The sequence below is a fragment of the Diplodia corticola genome (assembly GCF_001883845.1).
Source record: "Diplodia corticola strain CBS 112549 chromosome Unknown scaffold19, whole genome shotgun sequence".
NCBI classification, from domain to species: Eukaryota; Fungi; Ascomycota; class Dothideomycetes; order Botryosphaeriales; family Botryosphaeriaceae; genus Diplodia; species Diplodia corticola.
Genome location: NW_017971498.1, coordinates 367,513 through 386,603, shown reverse-complemented (window position 1 = coordinate 386,603; position 19,091 = coordinate 367,513). Strand labels below are relative to the sequence as shown.

The window sequence follows — 19,091 nt, the reverse complement described above, 5'->3', positions numbered from 1 at the left end:
ATCTCCTTCCCGGGGTCTGGCGGCGTGTCTGAGGGCGTGCCGGCCTTTCTTTCAGCGTTTCTCCAAAGTGTAATTTTCAAGGCCGCCTGCCGCGCATTTCTCGCCGTGGATGCGGGGTGGCCGGATGAATCATGAGAGAGCAGCAGTAGTGTGGGCAACAAGCTTTTTTTCTCGCTCACGCGACAGCTCACGGACGGACGGACGGACTGGAAGCTCGTTGGAGGGGCAGTAGGGATTGAAGATCGCGGAACAAAAGGGCGGCGTCGGCGAGGAAGCGCCGAGCACCGTGCATGTGCTTTTCGGGACCGGTTCCATGGCCCATGACGTAGCCCGCAGCGCTTGTGGTACCCTGCCTCGCCGCCGGCTTGTCAATCATCTTTTCTCTTGGCATGGTTGTGATTGGAGAGCGGACGCAGTGTCCGCCATATCAATTAACGAGATGTCCATGTTATCTCGAGACCGTTCCGCGTTAACGTCGCATCTTTTCGCAACCATCAGAACCCTGACGCCCTGCCGTCGTCGGGCATACGTATGTACAGTTTGAGCCGGGTATTTTCCAAGCGTACCGAAACTGGCCGCTTCGTTGCCAAACATAAAAACCAAAGAAAAGATACTGATAATAAAAAAAGAGGTATCAAATCTTGCGTCGGCGTGCCCCAACCGACTTTCTCTTTCTTCCGCCACCATCGCACTAAACAATACGGGAGATACTATGTTCCCCCCATTCCTAACAGGTCCAGCCCTAGAATGGTGGAGAAGGCATTTACAGCATGAGGAACGCGAACAGGAGCGCGCCAGCTGTCGGTAGCGCCGCGATGAAGGCGTTCGTGTGGAACAGAGAGCTCGCGGCGCTCAGACTCGACGCGGTGAAGACGGTGTCGTACGTGATGAGGGAGTCGGTGCCGGTCGTGTTGACGCAGTTGGTTTCGTTGACTTCGGCAACGTCGTGCGGTTCCGCAAACGTGATATCGACGCACTGAGAAGGCCGGTTAGAATGATGCTTCCCGGGCCGTGTTCCGGCCATCATCTCTAGGTACTTACACTGAACAGGGCGGCGCCGTGCTGCGCGATCTCGACGACCTGGATCGTCGCGTTGTCGCCCACGTTCACCGAGACGTTCGCGGGCAGCGGCACCTGCAAGAGACAGACGGATCCGGGATACATGTCGTTGGTGGGGCCGTTGATGGAGAACATGGGCACCATGTTATGCGACATGTTGAGCGGCTCGGTGCCCAGGCCCAGGTTGACGAACAGGAGCGCAGTCTTGTGCCCGGAGAACCAGCCGGGCTGGAAGCCAACTGCGCCGCCGCTGACGGGCCATTTTGTGCGGTTGGTGCTCGTGGGCAGGCCGCCACCTTTGGAGAGAGAAGTCAGCCATCAGTCGACACGGAAGCCTGCGCGGGTGGCGAGTACTGACATGGATACATCCACTGCATGCCATAGGGGTAGCCGCGGGTGCCATTGTTCGAATCGAAGTCGATGCCTAACGAGCCGGTGGGGATAGAGCCGTCTGCATTGGTGCCGTTGGTGTGCAGGTTGTTCCCCCTCCAGCCGGGATAGGTGATGACGACGTGGGCGGCGACGAGACTGCTCCACCACAGCGCCGCGATGGCGATAAGTGGCGTCCGTAGCATGGCGATTGCTCAGAGAAAAGGCGGTTTCGCGGTTTCAGGCGGGCGATCCTGGGGCGGAATGCGCGAGGCAGGCAGCTGGAGGGGCGTTTGGACTCGAGACCTCGATGCTTGAGCTGCGAAGAAGTAAGAAAGCTGGGCGCCAGCGTCTTAATGGAAACGGCTGGCGCACGCGCGGGTGCAACAAGCTTTGCGCATCGATTTGCAGCGGCCAGGCTCCCGGGGGGCGGCGCCATTGGCAGCGCTGCACGCTGTTCTGCAGCTGTCAGCACGGCGCAGCTGGGCAAAGCGGAGCTCGGCCTGGCGAATGGCCGCACGCCCTGCATATTGCCGGCACAGGGACGGTGGAGAGCGACTGGCCAACGAGCGCTGCGCGTCTGCAAACGCCGTCATGGCCCGCCGGGAGCGCCAGTCCGCGCCCGTGCTAGCGTCGAGCGAGCACCGCCGCTGCGCCCGCTGATTCGCTGCGCCTGCCCGGGGAAGTGTGATGGTCGCTGCTCTTCTAAGCGCCCGGCGCTTCGGCTGCCCGGCCTGCGTGCGACCCAGGCACCCACCATATCTCGAACCTCTCACCCTCTGCCCTCCCGTGCCTCGCCCTCTGAGCGCCGTGTGATCTTGCGCCTTACCGCGCGCCTTCCGCCGTGTCACGGCATTGTGATGTGACCTTGGGCCTTGATGGCCGCATCTACTACGTAGGTACCGCATCTACCGCCACCCTCGAGCACGGCGCCGGCGCCCAAGCTTCGGCCAAGCGCTCCGCCATCCCAGCACTCACCACCACCCCAGCTCGGAGAAGCTGCGTCCACCGCCTACGTGTCGCTCTTAACTCCGCTGCTAGCACCAATCAGCCGCATTCTGGGCGCAAACAGCTTGGTATTATTTCCCATTTAGGTATCTCAGACGGCCTTTCTGCTCCAAGCGACATCGCCTCCCAACATCCAATAATGCCGTTGCTCAAACCCGAGCAGTACACCAATCGCCTCCCTCTCCTCAGTATCCCGTCGCACCCACAGTCAGCTTCCTCAGCTTCTTCGTAGCCGCCTCCACCATCGCAGTCTCGCGTTCCAGCAGTTCCATAATCTGCTTCACCTTGGCCTTGCGGAACTCGCTGGGCACCTGGACCCCCGTGCTGGGCGCTTCTTCCGCCACCGTGTCTTGCAGCTCGCTTGCCTGCTGGAGCAGATCGTCCTTGAGCTCCTTGACCTGCTGCAAGCGCCTCACCGGCGTCGGCTCCGCTTCGCCCTCGTCCGCCCCGTTGCGCGCCGCCGCGTTGGCGTTGATGGCCTGCTTCATCTTGTCCACCTCGACGAACCAAGCCCTCTCCTTGTCGCTGAGCTCCCTGGTGCCCGCCTTGTTCAGCTTGTTGCGGAGCCGCTCCGTCCGTTCCATCAGCTCCTTCTGCTTTGCCTGGACCTTTTCGATCCTGCCGTCGAGCTTGGCGCTGCCCGTCTCTCTGTCTTCGCCTTCCGGTACCTCGTCATCCTCGCCCGTGACGTCTTCGATTTGATTCGCGACATCGTTGGCCTTGCGGATCTGATCTCTTAGCTCGTCCTGGAGGCGCTGGCAACGCGTGTACAGGCTGGACGCGGCCTGGCCTAGCTGCTGAGTCTCCTTGACAAGCACGCGGTGAGCCTTGGTCAGAATGTCTAGCGTAGCAGTCGAAAGGCGGATTTCTTGCTTGAGCATGAACTTGTGGCGTTCAGGGACGGCGTCGAGCATTTTTGGTAGCTGTGATTGGTAGTCGAACAGCGACTGCGGAGGCTGATAGGCCGGCCACGGCTCCGGGATGTTAAGCCGCTCTGCCTCGTAGTCGCCACCGTATGGAATCAGCCCGTAGCCGTCCCCGTAGTAGTCCGAGTCGGGCGAGTCGAGGACCACGGAATGCGGCTGAGACCCTTCAGACGTGAGCAGAAAGTACCCCAGCTCCGAGTTGGAGATCGCGATGCAGGCTGATGTGGACTGCAACAGATCGCCGTGCTGATCCTGACGGTACTGGATGATGCTCTCGAGAAGGCTTCCAGATCCCCTCATGATTGCGTCAATCCTCATACCCGCACCTTCTGATGCGGGGTTGCTGAGCTCATCCTGCAAAGGTCGGAACCAAGCTGTCAGGCTCACATAATAGACGCCCGTCTCGGTTGAGACAAACACGGATGAGCCACCTTTAGCGTCCCCAGTGATGATTGGGTTGCAGGAAGGCTCTCCATCTTCTGACGTCTGAAATTCGATCGTCTCGAAGTAGACCAGAGGCGGGCAGTCGTAATTCGGGATTATAGTAGTGGCCTAAGTTTGATAAGTCAGCAAATATGCGCCATTGATAGACTGCTGAAGTAATCACCTTTTCTCTTGGAAGCCACTGCCCCTCTACCCCGTCAAAGTCAACGAAAATGTGCATCTTCCCTTGGCTAGTGACGACGCCAATGACGGTGACATTCGGGTCCTCCATGTCGCCAGCGGTATCAACTTGCTCTGGCTCATCCGAATCGCCTTCTCCGGAGGTAATGACGATGATATCCGTGAGCTCATGATCGATATCGAGGTCTGGATCAGGAATGAAAGGACCTTGCAGCCTGGGAATGGGTCCGGGAGCGGCAGGACGAGAATAGACCTCAACAACTTCATCAGACTTGGGGTCATCCTCAAGCTCATACCTGATGCCCTCAAACCACTCCGCCTGTTGGTCGAGAGTCTGCTGCTCGAACTCCTCGTCTTCGGAAGTTCCCAATGTCTCAACACGGGATTGAATAGGTAAAGCCAAGCTACGCAAGTACTGCGGAGCGGCGTGCTGCGTTGTGTATTGCCACTTCCTAGGGAGAAGCGGGCAGAGCGCATAGATGTCTCCGTTCTTCATGGCGATCCAAAGTGTCAAGGGCCCCCATCCACGCTCTGCCTTCTTTCCGCTGGTGCCAAAGCTAGCGGCAGCGACAGCCATCTCGAAGGAGTCGGGAGTGAATCCAGTCTTGTCGCCGATTCTGGAAGCCCTGAAATCCTCCATCGAATCCACGCCACTGGCCAGCTTCTTGAGGTCAATTGCCAGCTCAGGCTCGCTGAAAGAGACGCGGTTCTCCCGACTAAACTCCCAAAGGCGCACGTTTGCGTCGGCAGTCACGGTCACCAAGCAACGACCATGCCTTCCGAGTGGGTGCCATAGCGCGGAGGCCAAGGGAGCCTGATCCAGAACATGGGCCGTGGGTCCGAGTTGGAAAGTCTTGAGTTTGATCGGACCAGTATCTTCGGCGGAAAGGTGGGCTGAGTCGGGGAGCAGGGCGATGTGAACGGTGTGCGACGTGCAGATGGCCATGTAATCCTCATTGGGCGAAATAGAGAGCTCGGTGATTGCTCCAGCAACATTCGATTTGAGGATCTACAAAACATGTCAGTAACAACACGACGTCGAGCATGCTGGCGTGATGTTACCCTGTAGGCTTGGCCCTCGTCCATGTCTACAGACGTCTCGCGGTCGCCACGAGCGCTCCTCCAGCTGCGGCCGAAGTCGCGTCTGTCCTTGGGCAGGCCGCGCTCCCGCAGATGCAGCAGATTCGCCCAGCGTATCTCACCGCCTACCACCACGAATATTTCATTGCCGCGATGCGCGATGGTCCGCTTGGGTCCGGGCTTCTGCAGTTTGTTCGCACCGTTGGTGAGCTTGCGCGGAGATTTAGACTTTGAGGACGTGTGATCGAAAACATCGAAGCCCGGGGCGCCACGTGAGAGCCACGCGGGGGTATGGCTGAGGACCCTGGGCATGGCGGCTGCGTGAAGGTGTGTCGGGGCGGAGGTCAGGAATGCGGCGCGAACGAGGTGGGGTCCAGGTGATGCTCCTACAACGCGTCAGGCAACGCGGAGCTCGAGCGAGCACTCGTCACGGGTCCCGTGCGGATGGTGGATTCCAATGGACTGCGGTTGTGGGCCCAGTGCACGAGACGTGGTCGGAGGAGCTCTACGAGACGCGCCTGTTGAAAGTTGCAACGGTGATGCGCGGCGGCGTTTCTGCGGCTAAACTTTGCGGCGCCTGAGCTTCAAATAAACGCGAGCTTCAAGCTTGCGCCGACACACTTCGCAACACTGCCGACCGTGCCGTCACCATGCGCCAGACCACGCGCAACACTGTCGACCGGCTCGACAAGCCTAGCTCTTACGCTGCCAGCAAGGTACGCCCTCTACGCCCCAATCGCACCTTGCCCGGGCCGTCTCAGCTCACGACTATCACAGCAACGCAGGAGGAGATACGTTCCAGCCGACGATGAGGGTCGTGATGAGCGTGAGAAGACCCCGGACTTCGAGGACAAGTTGAAGGATGCGACTACCCTCTATGTCGGTAACCTGTAAGAGACTGTTTCCGCTGCCGCGTCAATGCAGATGCTGAGATTGCGCAGGTCCTTCTACACCACCGAGGAGCAGATTCATGAGCTTTTTGCCAAGTGAGTAGCGAACCGCCCTGATTACAGCCCCAGTGCTGACATTGGACACAAGATGCGGTGAGATCAAGCGCCTTGTCATGGGCCTGGATCGTTACCAGAAGACCCCCTGCGGTTTCTGCTTCGTCGAATACTACAGCCATCAGGATGCCCTCGACTGCATGAAGTACATTGGTGGCACCAAACTCGATGAGCGCATCATTCGTACCGATCTCGACGAAGGATTCGCCGAGGGCCGTCAATACGGGTACGTGGGATCACATTTGGGCTCGGTGGAATACTACTGACGGGATTCCAGACGTGGCAAGTCGGGTGGCCAGGTCCGCGACGAGTACCGTGACGAGTATGATCCTGGCCGCGGTGGCTGGGGAAGGGCCAATGACCCCTACCGTGACGACTACAGATAAATGTCTTTGGCAAAGACTACCAGCGATCTTTGGGGCACTGGGGCGTTTTTTGAAGTCAAGTCTTTTCAGGTTTGGCTATTATGATCTAACAGTCGGCCACGGTTGGGAAGTGCTGGGTGCCCACGCGTCAAGTGCGTGCGCGTTTACCTCAGCAAGCAGGTTCGACTCCATTTACCGAGGAATAAGGGTTACATCCAGATGGCAAGTTATAAGCCACGAGGAGGATGCGGCAGGTGACTACCTGAAGGGGTCGGAATCGTTTCCTTCCCAAGCAACCAGGGGCGGCAAGTATAAGATGGAAGAAGTTCCTCTGAAATCTATTTGTTTCACAGTTCTTACCCAGGTCTTCTCCATGAACGCCGTGAGCCAAACCAGTTCTATCTTTTTATATTAACACACAATGCCCTACCGTACTGCCAGACTCTGCCGCTTTGCCAATGCTGCGACAACTTGTTCCAGCCACCACGCGTGGATGCGGGAATCACCCGTCAGCTCCGGGTGAAAGCTTGTGCCGAAAACGTTACCCTGTCGAACGGCAATGATGTCGCCCGCCTCGCCCTCTTCGCTGGCAGTAACGCCAGGCTTCCCAAGAGCCTTGGCACGGCCAGGCAGCCTCGCCAGAATTTCGACAGATGCGTTGAAGTCGGCGCGTGCAACATTATCCTTGGGAACCTTCGAAGGCGCAACGATGGTCTCCTCCTTGGCAGCCTCTTCTGTCTGGATACCATCCATGTGTGGCAGCAGCTTCTCCACTACTGGCGCGCGAATGAATACGCTGGGGAAAGGCATCTCATCGGTCTGGGTTTCTACCGCCTGAGCAGTGCGGAGGAAGGGGAGGTCGAGGTCTGCGGTGAATGATTCGGTTTGACGGCCGAAATGATTGCGGGATACGCGGACGTCAAGGCCACCAATGAGCTCCTGGCCGCCCTTCTTGGTACGGTTTGCGGATTCTGCGAGCAGAATCAGACCGGCGCAGGTTCCCCAGGTGGGTTTGCGTTGCACCCTGCAGGTTGCCATCCGTTAGTCATGGTTGCGTCCGAGGGCCGAGGATTCTTACTTGACAAAATCCCGTAACGGCTCCAGCATGCCCGAGCGCTCTGCAACGAGAGACATGGTGGTGCTCTCGCCGCCAGGCAGGATCAGAGCATCGCAGGTTGCGAGCTCTGCGGGGGTGCGCACCTCAATGCAGGACCAGTCGGCGGCGGCGGCGTCATGGACTTTCCGGGCGTGCAGGCTCGCGATGGCCAGGCGCAGCAGCTGGACGTGCTCGCTGAAGGCGCCTTGCAGAGCGAGCACGCCGACGGTGACCTGGCGCTTCGGGCTGGCGTTCGTTGCGGTCATGTCGGTGGCGCAATGGGTTGTTGCGGAGGAGTCAGTCTTCGCCGTGGGGAAATTGGCCGATGACGCCCGTGGTCAGCCGCTATCTTATCGCCGCCCTAGTGCCGCTCTGCCGCCTCTTTCCCATCTCCGCCCGCCGCCGACTCCGCATCCGTCGGGCCGTGCGCAAGAATAGTCATACTGTGTTGCTGCTCCTGCCTTTATGATCTTCGGTCATATCCGATATCCCATGTATTAATCATGTGCTATTAGATTTGCATTGTGTACGGCTACCAGTAGGTGAGAAGACGACTGACATTTGACAGACAAGACGCCTCATTCGTATTTCCCTTCGGTAGCTCCTACCATGGGCTCCATTTAAGTGCAGGTTGCGATCTCGCTGGCATTCTATGGGGAAGCAGCCATGAGTTGGGAGCGTCAGGAATGAACACCATGCAGCATAGCACTTTCTCTTTTCTTAAGGCACCGCAGTCATCAATATCTCCAACCCTCACTGCACCCCCCTTCTGACCTCGCCTCAGCAATCCTACTCAGCATCCTCTCGAGTCCGATCCTATAATCAAAGTTTTTTACCTCAGATCCATTGTCTTTGAACCCCTAACTTCCAGAATGAAGCTCTCAACTCTCCCAATCCTGGCCATGGCCACCACCAGCTACGCCTGCCTCAGAGGCTTCAACGTGTAACCACCGCCTCTTCTCCCCCCGCCCCTCTCACCATTCCACACGCCGTTCACACCAGCTCACGCCCCTTCCCCCACTCCTCCAGCGCCGCCGAAAACCCCGACGGCTCCTGCAAAACGCAATCAGACTGGGAAACCGCCTTCCGCGCCCTCGCGTCCCTCCCCCCCTCCAGCGGCCCCTTCAACCAAGTCCGCGTCTTCGCCGCATCCGACTGCGACACCTTGGCGCGGGCCGTCCCGGCGGCGCTCGCGACCGACACACGGCTCCTCGCGGGCGTGTGGGCCGAGGACGAAGCGCACTTCGAGGCGGAGAAGCAGGCGCTGCTCGCCGCCATCATGGCGCACGGCGGCGCGTGGATCACGGCCATCAGCGTCGGCAGCGAAGATCTGTATCGCAAGGAGGCGGACCCGCAGAGGCTGGCGATGCAGATTTATGACGTGAGGGGCATGGTGAGGAGCGTGGGTGTGGGCGTCGCGGTGGGGCATGTGGATACGTGGACGGCGTGGTGAGTTCGGCGGCCATCGATTACTCTTTTGATCCTTTCTTCTTTCTTCTTTCTCTGCTTTCCGTCTCTGGCTGACTTGGTCTGCCACAAAAAAAAGGGTCGATCCTGCAAACAAGCCTGTCGTCGTCGCCGTCGATTTCGTCGGCTGCGACGCGTATCCGTATTGGCAGGGCGTCACTGTTCCGGAGAGTCTCGGCACCTACTTCAAAGCCATTGCAGACACCAAGGCCGCCGTCACCGCGATCAAGACGGGCCTTGAGGTCTGGGTCACGGAGACGGGCTGGCCGGCCACGGGCAAGACCTTCGGGCGCAGTTTCGCTTCTACCGGCAACGCGGAATCTTACTGGAAAGCCGTCGCTTGCGCTTCGTGGGTCATTATCGTTCGAACAGAGGTGCTTTGCTGAGCTGATGGTCCCTATAGGTTCCAGCAGCTGAACACCTTTTGGTACGCGTACCAAGACTACACCCAGGAGCCCAGCTTCGGTGTTTTTGGACGCGATGGAATCCCTTTGTATGATTTGTCCTGCTAGAGCTTAGCAAGTTGGAGTGTGGTGGAAGTCTGTCACGGCTGGGGGTGATTCGTTGGAAGGGACAGATTAGCGTTGGCAACTTTATTTGAAGACGCAAGGTGGGTTATCTCCTTCCAATCCTATGCTCTTTAGACTTCTGAAAGTCAAGCCGCGGCCCCCAAGGAATACGTCGAATCAAGACGAATGTAGTCCCCTTTCCTGCGCTGACACATCAATCGCAAATTGCTCGCCCAGTTATCCGCGTTCATTGCCGTCTGACGCGGCACATCTGCCCAGCATACAAAAGGTTGAGATTCCCTGTACCCCCATTCCTGCCTGACGGCCTGCACCCGCCAGTGCGATAGCCTTAGCTCTTCGCAAAGGTCAAAGTACGTTTCTGGGAAAGCAATGTTGAGGGATTGCCAATACCGGTTCTTTTCGTCGCCTTTGGTTACATCGATCGCTACCCTGACATTGATGCGTTCGGGGTTGGGTACGTCTTGAGTGGTGTTCTGGGTAGTGTCCCCAGTGACGTCATGCATGTCTTGATCTTGGGTAGCCATGGTGGGTCGCCTGGGTAGAAGAATTGCTCCTGTGCTATTGGATACTCCACTACAAAACCAAGGAGCCCACCTTTATATACCACAGGAGACAGAGTGTTTGACGGCATCGTAACGATTGCTACGGACAACAAAGCCGCCTTTCCTCCAAACCTCAGCACAAGCTTTGCCCAACCATCAAACCAACCACCTTGCTACCTACCTCCTTCCCAGCATGCCAGCGATACTGATCCGCCAACCGACTATCCTCCACCGTCCCCTCCCTCTCTACACATACACACACACACTCTCTCTCTCTGCCCTATCATCCGCCCGCCCCTCGCCTCCCGCACCGCACATGAATCTTTCGTATGTACATACGTGCGTGCCCCTCGAGTGGGACGGCGAGGACGTCTGTCTGTGTGCCTGGAGAGAGTCTGGCGTGGAGCGGGTTGGTAAGGTGGTGGAAGGCGACAAAGGACTTCGGGTGGTTGAGGCTGGGAGCGAGAGGAGAGGATGAAGCTGGTTTGGCAAAGAGAAGTAAGTAATCGGGTGTGTGTACTCTCTCTGACGTTGTCTAAAAGAGTGGAGCCCGTCCTTGAATCCGCAAATCTGGAAGAGCACGATGGTGCGGATACCAAGCTCGATGTACATGCACATACATACACAGCTCCTTGCTGATATTTACTCAATTTACAGAAAAGCCAGCCGTACATACAATGCGCCGTAAGCAAAACAACGGCGATGCAAGCGTACTTACAAACCACCATCCCGTCAATCACCAAGCATCAAATCACTACCGATCAATCAAATCAAACCGACACTCCATTCCCCCTCCTCCTACTGATATCCTCCGTCCCCGTGCTATCCTCCCACTTCCCACCCGACCTCCTCGCCAACGCCCTCCTCAAGATCCACTCCTTCGCGCTCACCGCGCGCTCCTCCCTCTCCCGCCCTAACACCTGTCCCGTCTCCCTCACCTTCTCCTCGATCCTCTCGCTGCCCTCCAGCACCCTCAGCACGACGTCGTCCTCCGGCCGCGCAAAGTACACCAGGCTGTACCGGGTGCACGGCGCCTGCTCGCCCGGCGGCGCCGCCACCCGGTGGATGTTGGAGCGGAGGATGCCGCTGGTCATCTTGACGAGGGCGTCGCCGAGGTTGACGATGGCGTGGCCGGGCAGCGGCCGCACGTACGCCCACGTCTCTTTCGCCGCCGCTTTGCCCGCTGCTGCTGCTGTCGGCGGCACCGCGTTGGCGCTGTCTCGCCTCTGGTCCTGCAGGTCTTCCCGGTCGACCATGACGCCGGCGGTGGCCGACGACGAGGACGACGACGACGACGGTTGCGCCGGCTCCATCCCAGGCGGCAGCAGCACCTGCAGGCCGCCCACGCGGTTGAACAGGACGGTCACGCTGCCGAAGTCCGTGTGCTCGCCGAGGGCCACGCGGGCGTCGTCGCGCGGCTGCGGCGGCGCCCGCACGAAGCGGACCTGGTCGCAAGACGGGGCCGTCAGGCGGTGCAGGGCGGGCAGCGTGCCCGAGGGCAGCCCCAGGCGGGCGTCGAGGATGCGGAGGATGAGGTTGACGAGCGAGTGCGAGCCGCGCATGAAGGAGGAGAGCAAGGGGCGGTGCGGCCGCAGCATCGAGGGCGCGGGTAGCGGCGTTGCCGAGCGGCCGAGGATGTCGTCTTTTGAGATCTGCCAAGGAAAAGGCGGTCAGTTGGGGTGGTGCTGAGAGCTTGGCGAGAGCGAAGGGGGGGTGGGGAGTGGGGAGTGGAGGAAGGCGTACGTTGTAGAACTCATTGCGGTCTTTCGTGCCGTCTTTGTCGATGATGCCAGCGCCGTAGCCCTTGTAACTGTAGCAATAGCTGTCAGTGTATGGTGTTCTTCCTCCAGACACGGGGTACATGTCCCAACAAATGTGCAAGCGAAACCCTCCATAGAGCAAAACAGAGACCAACCACACCTTAGCGTTCAAAAAGACAGAGACTCAAGCCATTACTCACCCAAAATAACTCCCCTGACTACTGAGATCGTACTTCTCCTTCTCCTCAACCGGCAAATCGAAAAAGCCCTCCTGCACGTCAAACAACGTATCCGCGTCCTCTAACAGCTGCTCGCCATCCACATGCACCTCCACCTGACGCGAGCTCCTCCTCACCGCGCCACTGGCACCGCCTCTGCCAACAAAAACCTCGGCTTCATCCTCATCCTCGTCGTCGTCCCCTATCTCCTCGGGGCGCAGGTCGATGTAGAAGAAGCCCAGGTCGCAACACGCGCGCCACAGCGCGTCCTCTTCGCCGACATCGCCGTGCAGCAGGCGGGCGAGCGACACGCGTACGAGCGGGCAGGTGGGGACGTCGGCCGGGAAGGGCGGGATGCCCGGGAAGGAGGAGAAAGGTTTCGCCGCGAGAGGTGGTGGGAGAGGGCTGCTGTCGCCGGGGAAGGGGGAGGCGGAGGAGGAATCCGGGGCGGGTGCCATGGCTTCGGGCAGTGGTGGTGTGTTCGGGTTCGCTCGTCTGCTCTCTGGTGGTGATTGCTTGGATAGGTTTGTTTCTCCCGGAGAATCCGGGGGATACAGAAGCGGAGAGTGGCAGGTGGAAGCTGGGCTCGGGATTGCCTTTGCGGAGCTGGAGGAGCTAGCCGGGATGTGGAGGCGGCTCCGCGGCTGCTTTTCTGGGGGAAAGTATCTGGGGAGGAGCGAGTCGCGGTGGTGTATTGCGAGGCAATCGCACAATGCGGCGGGTGAATGAGGAAGGTAGACCGAGATGGGAAGGAGGTGAGGACGTGGATTGAGATTGTAGAGCAAGGCACCCGGTGCCAGCTGCTTTTAACGACAGTCGGAGATGGCAGCGAGATCAGCGCGACAATAAATCGACGCCAGCCAGTCTCCCACTACTCCAAAGAAGGCACACAAGCCACCACCATCTCAACACAATCCTACCACACCGACGTGTTCTGGGGCCCGCCCTGCCCCGCACCACAGAAAAGAGTTGTGCGGCGCTCATCGGATAAGGCGTTCCGGCATTGGCCCAGCGGCGATTGGAGGGAGGATGACCAAAGGTCGGGATGGTGCGGAGTGTAGCGCGGTCTTAGCGGCCGAGTGGATAACGCCCTTTTTGCGGGGAAGTCTTCGCCTGCTGTGCCGTAGGTAGAAGCTGGGGCGGCAAGCTGTGAGCTATCGCACTTACATAATCCGGCGAGCTGACGGCGACATCTGGATCTTGCAACGAGCAACGCCGACAACACCACGGATACGTAGCGAGCGCCGTGGGATCCGGCCTCCGATGACCTTTGCGCCGCTTCCCCAGTGCAGCACGCGGGCGGCGGTAGCCCTGACGTCGTTGCCGCGAAAATCCTCCGCAGCGGTGAAGGGATGGGCATTGATGGGCAAGCACGTGCGCTCTCACATGACGACCACGTCACTGGCCAATGGCACAAGAGGAAAATGATTATAGAGGCATCAGGTTCATTAACTATCCACAGGCCGATCGTTTCCTGCGATTCCCGTCATCGCATGTGCTTCGTTATGGCCCCCCCCCGTCCAGTCATTACCCCATGAGCAGCCGGCTGGGCTGCCGGAACGCCGTGTAGACTTTGTTCTTTTGTCTTAAAGGAATGAGCCAGAAGAAGCGTCGATTGAAAGAAGGCAACGACGAGTAGCCAAGAAGCCGAGACCCAAAGACGACGCCAAGTCGCCGTCGTTTGGCAGCATGGGTCCTCTGCTCCCGTTGATGCAAATCAGAAAGGGTGTATAAACACAAGTTGAATGATATCTCGGTTCGAGGCGATCCAAGACTCTTGTCTAGAAGTTTGAGTCGAAGCCTGCACTCTGAATCAGCACGAGTCGCCGAGGGCTACGGTGACGAGCTGGCTTACCATTGACAAGACATCTACAGCCTGGAGCCGTGGACGACCTTGTAGTCGACGACAAGCTCGGTGCCCGAGTCGCTGATGACGAGGACACGGATGCTACCGCGACCGTCGTCGAACGAGTCGGTGAGCTTCTTGAGCAGACCGCTCTGATCGAGCACAGGCAGGCCCTGCTTGATGTCGCCAGTCTCGGTCATGGCAACGACCTTACCATCCTCGCGGATGTCAAGGACGCGGTACTGCTTGAAGACCGGGCCGAGCATGTTCTGCACGATGACCGACGGGCCCGGGTTGGAGATGAAGCTCGACTCTTCATGGAGCTGCTTGGTGAAGAGGTCGACACCGAGGTAACGGTGCTGACCAGTCTGAGCAGACGTGGTGATGCGGATGACCTGGCAAGGGCGGCCCTGAAGGATCAGGAGGTCGCCAATGCGGATGTGGTGGCAAGGGACGGTGATGGTGTTGGCGGAAGACATGGCGCTGGTGCGGGCGGTCTCGGTGTAAGTGGAACGGGCAGGCCTGGGTGCAGGGAAGAAGGCGGAGGAGGGAGCAGAGGGGGGAGCAGAGGCAGACACGCGCGGCTTAGAGGGGGCGGTGTAAGTTTCCTTGATGACTACTTCCTCCTTGTCGGAAGGGTGGTCGTGCTTGTCGTGGTGAGAGTGGTGGCTGTGGCCGTGGATGGGGTGAAGAATGCGATCGGCGGCTCTGTGAAGACCGTGACGGAAGCTGTGGTAGTGGCCTTCGTCGTCGTAATATCCCATGTCACGCTTGTGCTTGGGCGGGTCAACAGTCGTCCGAGAGGTCGTGGACTCTACTCGAACCGACTCGGGGTGACGGGTGTCGGCAACCTCTGGGGCGCGACCACCGTAGCGGGGCTGCTCCTGCGCAGTCTGCGAGAAGCGGGACTCCTCAAAGTCGCGACCGTAGCGGGACTCGTCAGCAATGGGACGGGTGCGCTCGCGGAAGTCACGCTCAGTGGCGTCAAGCTGCGACTGGGCGAAGTTGTTGGGCGAGCCTTGGACGGTGCGGTAGTCGCGGTCGTAGGTGCGCTCTTGGAAGTCGTTGACGTCGTAGGTGCGATCCTTGACGTTGATCTGGGCTTCGTCGTACCGTTGGTAGGGCTCCTGGTAGCTGTGGGTGTGGAAGGAAGATGTCAGTGACGATCAATGGCAGATGGGAGGCAGAAAGGGTAAGCGAAGGGAGCTCAGCTCAGATGGACCGGACGGGGCCGCGGGTGTGGGCCACCGCTAACGCGGTGACGAAACCTGGCTCCCGACCGACCCGAGCGGAGCCGTTGGCGGCCTGAGTCCAGCTGTGCTGTGCGTTTGTTTTTGGGGCTTGCGACGAAATGTGGCGAACAGAAACACGCGCGCGACTTACCGCTCTCTCTCGATGTCTAGCTCGTAGCGGTCGCGTTCAATGCGCTCGCTCTGAGGGTAGCGACGGTCGTCGCGCTCGTGGATGCGGATGTCCTCTTCGCGGCGAGCGGAGGGTCGGTGGCGGTCTTTCTCGTAGACGCGGACTTCTTCTTCGAAGCGTTGCTCCTTGCGACTGGGTGCGGCAGAGGGGGCTTCGGAGGCGGAGTAGCGACCTTCGTGACCTTCCCGTCCGACGCGCGAAGTCTTTTCTGAGAGGTGGACTTCACTCTCTACCTTGACCTGAGAATCCTCTTCTTTGGCAGCGTCACTCCGATACGAGGACGGGAAGACACTGAAGGGGATCGGGACGCGAGCTTCAAAGTCCAGATTGACTGGAGTCGGGCGTTCCTTCTTGAAGCCCTTCCGAACCGGAATTCGAAAGGAAGACAAGAAAGAACTTCTTGGCTCCTAAGAGGGTATGTGAGGAGGATATCTCACGGGTGGGGGGATGAAGAAGGTGAGCTCTGGGGTTGCCAGCGTCACGATCTTATGGGCTTGCTCGGGCGCCGAAACGTAAGGGTGTGCAATTGGCTGCAGGCGCGGGAGGCGGGAGCGAGTGATGGAGACGGTGAGATGAGTGGTAGCGAGGAATTGACTGGGCTGTTGAAGTAGGCCGGCGAGTCGGAGAGAGGGCGCTGGGTACGAAGTGGGTACGGCGAGGGAGCTTAATGCACGCGGCTGGCAACGCGCCGGGGCCAGCGCCAGCGATCACAACAGAGCTATGCCCAGACCGGACAGCTTTCCCCAGCCCCGCAGCTGCTCACTGGCCGCACGCCGGCCTTTGCATGTGTTTCCAGGCACGCTCGCAGGCGATCCAGCGCCCGTCACGCTGTTGCCACACCAACATCCGAGGTCTCCGCGCCCGCGGTGGACGGCGGGCGCTGGCGCGACAGCTCGTCTTTCTTCTGCGGTGTGTCGGCGGGCAGTGTCGCTGCCCAGGGCGCGCGTTGTGCACAGTACGCGCTGCATAACGCCAATGCAATAAGCACACAGATGCCGCAGCCGCCCGCATGCGCAACGACGCACCACTCGCCCTCTCCGGCACGCCGGCCGCCCGCGCCATCGCAGGCAGCCCTCCCGTCCGACCGTCGTCGCGCGACTCCACCGCTGCAGCAGCTCCCGGTCGTCGTGGTGCGGTGCCATTGGCGTGGACCCGCAGCCGCTGCCAGAGTCGGGGCTCGTCGCGCGCACGCTGACGCGCTGGGAGCTCTGACGGCAAATCCGTTAATCATGCCCACAGCTCCCCAGCCTCCAGGACTGCACCATCCGCCCGCCATTGGTCGCAGGGGCGCCCTGATGCCTGCGCGGCTGGCCGGTGGCTTGCAGCTTGCAGCTTCTGCGACTGCTCTCCACGCAACGCCGCACCAACGGCCGCAGATGGCTGGCAGAGTGGCAGCAGCTCCAGCCGCCAGCCTCGCCCTCACATGGGTGACGGCCTTGCTGCAGCACGCCTGTCCGTCGCTGCAGGCCCCCGAAACGGTCATCTCTGCCCACGCAAGCGCCCTGCTGCTGCCCGCCTGGCCGGGCTGTCCTGCGGTCCAGAAGCTTCTGAGCTCGCGGGTTGCAAGGTGTGCCCCCTGCACAAGCGGTCCTGGGTGTTGTTGCATGTGCAACCGTAAATAAATCACGCTCGCTCGACCGACCCATTAAATTCGGAGCTGCCTGCCTCGTCCAAGCGAGCCTTTGTGCCGCCGCCGGCCGAGCGACGCGTGTTCTGGCCTCGCTTGACGCCATGAATCGCTATCCCAGCTCAGCTGAAAAACACGAAAGATAACCACGACAGTCCAGCAGCTAAACTTGCGGTGGCGCCGTTCAGCCCGCCGATCCGCTTTGACCTACACAGTACAACAGAGACACCAAGAACACGTGCGAAGATTTTGCACTGGGCCGGCTGCTGTGAATTATCAGGTGAAGTCTTGTTTCGCAATTCTAAAACCTGAGTCCCCAACCCATCCTCACAACGGTCGTGAAGTATCTCAAGGTAGGATCGATGTTTGGTTCTCTCGGTCATTACTTTCAAACTAGCGTCGGATCGAGCGCGTCCAAGCTTCCCCTACAAGCTCGTCACAAACCTCAGGATCTTCTCGACCACCAGTGTTGGTTGCTCTTGCTGGGGCCAATGGCCGGCATGGTCCACAAAAGAGACTCCCCTGAAGTCGCTGCAGCTTTCTGGGAAACTCTCCAGTGCTCCAGGCACCTGGTAATTCCCCCAATCGGCCTTCCCCGTCACGAATTTGCTCGGGACGTCAATCTTCCTCCCCGCAAAAAGCTGAAGATCCCGTGTCTGTTTTGGGTCGGTTTGGCTCCGATACCAATTGAGTGCGCCTTGGAAACCGGTTCTCTCCCATTCGCCCGCGTACACCGCAACGTCTTCGTCTGACAACCACTTCTCGGTTGCGCGTGCGTCCTCGTTGGCCATATTAGAGGACACAACGTCAGGCATACTGGCCGAAAGCGGCATGACGTAGTACTCGGGCATCTTGGCCAGCTCTGACGCATTCCACTCGCTGAGAGGGTGTGGCTTGTTGGCCGTCCAATCCGCACTCTTCAGGTGGAAGTATCCCCGCAGAAACGCCTTCAATCCTTGAGGTGGGTTGTCCCAGTCCTGCGCCGCTTGTGGCGTACTGTTGTACCACTTGTAGTGCATTCGGGGCGGATCGAGCGATGCGAGGTCGCCTTGAACGTCTCGTCCGACGATGGTATCTCCTTGGGCTTGCTCCGATGGCAATAGGTTCGCGGTATTGAATGGAAGAGATGGCGGAGGCTTGAACGGATGGCTCATCATTACCACACTCCTGAACACGTCAGGCCGCATCAACGCACAGAGGCTTGCACTGACAGCCCCAAAGTCATGGCCAACGACACATCGGACCTCGGTGTACCCAAGAGCAGAGATCAGCACCAACATGTCTCCGACCAGCCGCGTCATGGTGAACTGGGACAAATCAACGGTAGAGTATGGCGAGTGGTCCCAACCTGTCGTTCGACCGTAGCCGCGCTGGTCCACGGCAACCACGTAGAAGCCAGCCGACGATAGTGGATGCATGACCTTTCGCCACGAATACGCAAGCTCGGGGTAGCCATGAAGCAAGAGAATGAGTGGTTTGGTACGATTTGGGTCAAAGCCAGCCTCCAGGATGTGGAAGGAGAGACCACAAGCAGTGTCAGGAATCTGGCGTGAAGTGATGCCTTCGGGAAGAGGGAGCGGTGGAAGGTCGACAGAGCCATCTGCGACACCGTCTTCAGGTAGGGACATGGTGCAGTGTTTGGAGAATCAGAGGGGAATGAGGCAAGGGAATGGAACAAGTCGGGCGACGTGGGGTCGTTCAAGCCGAGGCAATCTCGCTGGACGAGTCGGTCGTGGACCAAGATCAAGAGAAGTAGCTGTTTGGGTACTTAAATAGAAGAGGCAGTCGGTCGCAACGGAGCATGGCAGGTCGGGAACGAAACTGCGGGGAAACAGAACGTGCCTAAAGCAAGACCCTAACAGGTAGAGCACGCGGACACGGCAGGGACCCGATCTGCATTGCAATCGTCTCGCATTGGTCGGAAGCAGCAATCCCCAGCGCTGTGATGGGTGGCGCGTGGAAGACTGCGCACAGTCCTCCAGAAGATGGTGGCACGCACCGGCTCTGGTGTTTCTGGGTTCCAAGTGCTCGGTCGTCGTAGGCCGGCCGATGACTTGCCAGGACGCATGTCTGTGGCTCGAGGGTGGCGTAGTAGCGCCATCAAACTTTAACTAATAATAACGCTACGCTGCTCCGGCGGGTCTCAGT

At 59.4% G+C, this 19,091-nt stretch overlaps 9 protein-coding genes across 9 annotated transcripts; 2 read left to right on the top strand and 7 right to left on the bottom strand.

Moving 5' to 3' along the window:
* Positions 1-763: 763 nt before the first annotated feature.
* Positions 764-1,634, bottom strand: BKCO1_19000138 (endothiapepsin precursor protein; the record flags this gene model as incomplete). The annotated part of the gene is made up of 3 exons (XM_020271925.1): positions 764-976; positions 1,042-1,355; positions 1,418-1,634. The coding sequence occupies 3 exons, from the start codon at positions 1,632-1,634 to the stop codon at positions 764-766; spliced, it is 744 nt and encodes a 247-aa protein (XP_020131208.1).
* Positions 1,635-2,621: 987 nt separating this feature from the next.
* On the bottom strand, positions 2,622-5,378 carry BKCO1_19000137 (nuclear pore complex protein an-nup82; the record flags this gene model as incomplete). The annotated part of the gene is made up of 3 exons (XM_020271924.1): positions 2,622-3,914; positions 3,970-4,995; positions 5,049-5,378. The coding sequence occupies 3 exons, from the start codon at positions 5,376-5,378 to the stop codon at positions 2,622-2,624; spliced, it is 2,649 nt and encodes an 882-aa protein (XP_020131201.1).
* A 338-nt stretch (positions 5,379-5,716) lies between these two features.
* BKCO1_19000136 (nuclear cap-binding protein subunit 2) lies at positions 5,717-6,456 on the top strand (the record flags this gene model as incomplete). The annotated part of the gene is made up of 5 exons (XM_020271923.1): positions 5,717-5,782; positions 5,844-5,956; positions 6,008-6,052; positions 6,105-6,296; positions 6,348-6,456. The coding sequence occupies 5 exons, from the start codon at positions 5,717-5,719 to the stop codon at positions 6,454-6,456; spliced, it is 525 nt and encodes a 174-aa protein (XP_020131200.1).
* Positions 6,457-6,861: 405 nt separating this feature from the next.
* BKCO1_19000135 (glutamine amidotransferase) lies at positions 6,862-7,797 on the bottom strand (the record flags this gene model as incomplete). The annotated part of the gene is made up of 2 exons (XM_020271922.1): positions 6,862-7,459; positions 7,514-7,797. 2 exons carry the CDS (start codon positions 7,795-7,797, stop codon positions 6,862-6,864), a joined length of 882 nt encoding a protein of 293 aa, XP_020131203.1.
* A 606-nt stretch (positions 7,798-8,403) lies between these two features.
* BKCO1_19000134 (glycosyl hydrolase family 17) lies at positions 8,404-9,510 on the top strand (the record flags this gene model as incomplete). The annotated part of the gene is made up of 4 exons (XM_020271921.1): positions 8,404-8,474; positions 8,561-8,980; positions 9,078-9,347; positions 9,402-9,510. 4 exons carry the CDS (start codon positions 8,404-8,406, stop codon positions 9,508-9,510), a joined length of 870 nt encoding a protein of 289 aa, XP_020131202.1.
* A 143-nt stretch (positions 9,511-9,653) lies between these two features.
* Positions 9,654-10,052, bottom strand: BKCO1_19000133 (uncharacterized protein; the record flags this gene model as incomplete). The annotated part of the gene is made up of 1 exon (XM_020271920.1): positions 9,654-10,052. One exon carries the CDS (start codon positions 10,050-10,052, stop codon positions 9,654-9,656), a length of 399 nt encoding a protein of 132 aa, XP_020131205.1.
* A 788-nt stretch (positions 10,053-10,840) lies between these two features.
* On the bottom strand, positions 10,841-12,506 carry BKCO1_19000132 (clavaminate synthase-like protein; the record flags this gene model as incomplete). Its single annotated transcript, XM_020271919.1, has 3 exons — positions 10,841-11,722; positions 11,814-11,880; positions 12,031-12,506. 3 exons carry the CDS (start codon positions 12,504-12,506, stop codon positions 10,841-10,843), a joined length of 1,425 nt encoding a protein of 474 aa, XP_020131204.1.
* A 1,411-nt stretch (positions 12,507-13,917) lies between these two features.
* On the bottom strand, positions 13,918-16,378 carry BKCO1_19000131 (woronin body major protein; the record flags this gene model as incomplete). The annotated part of the gene is made up of 3 exons (XM_020271918.1): positions 13,918-15,028; positions 15,278-15,647; positions 16,342-16,378. The coding sequence occupies 3 exons, from the start codon at positions 16,376-16,378 to the stop codon at positions 13,918-13,920; spliced, it is 1,518 nt and encodes a 505-aa protein (XP_020131207.1).
* Positions 16,379-17,368: 990 nt separating this feature from the next.
* Positions 17,369-18,571, bottom strand: BKCO1_19000130 (epoxide hydrolase; the record flags this gene model as incomplete). Its single annotated transcript, XM_020271917.1, has 1 exon — positions 17,369-18,571. The coding sequence occupies one exon, from the start codon at positions 18,569-18,571 to the stop codon at positions 17,369-17,371; it is 1,203 nt and encodes a 400-aa protein (XP_020131206.1).
* Between the last annotated feature and the right edge of the window lie 520 nt (positions 18,572-19,091).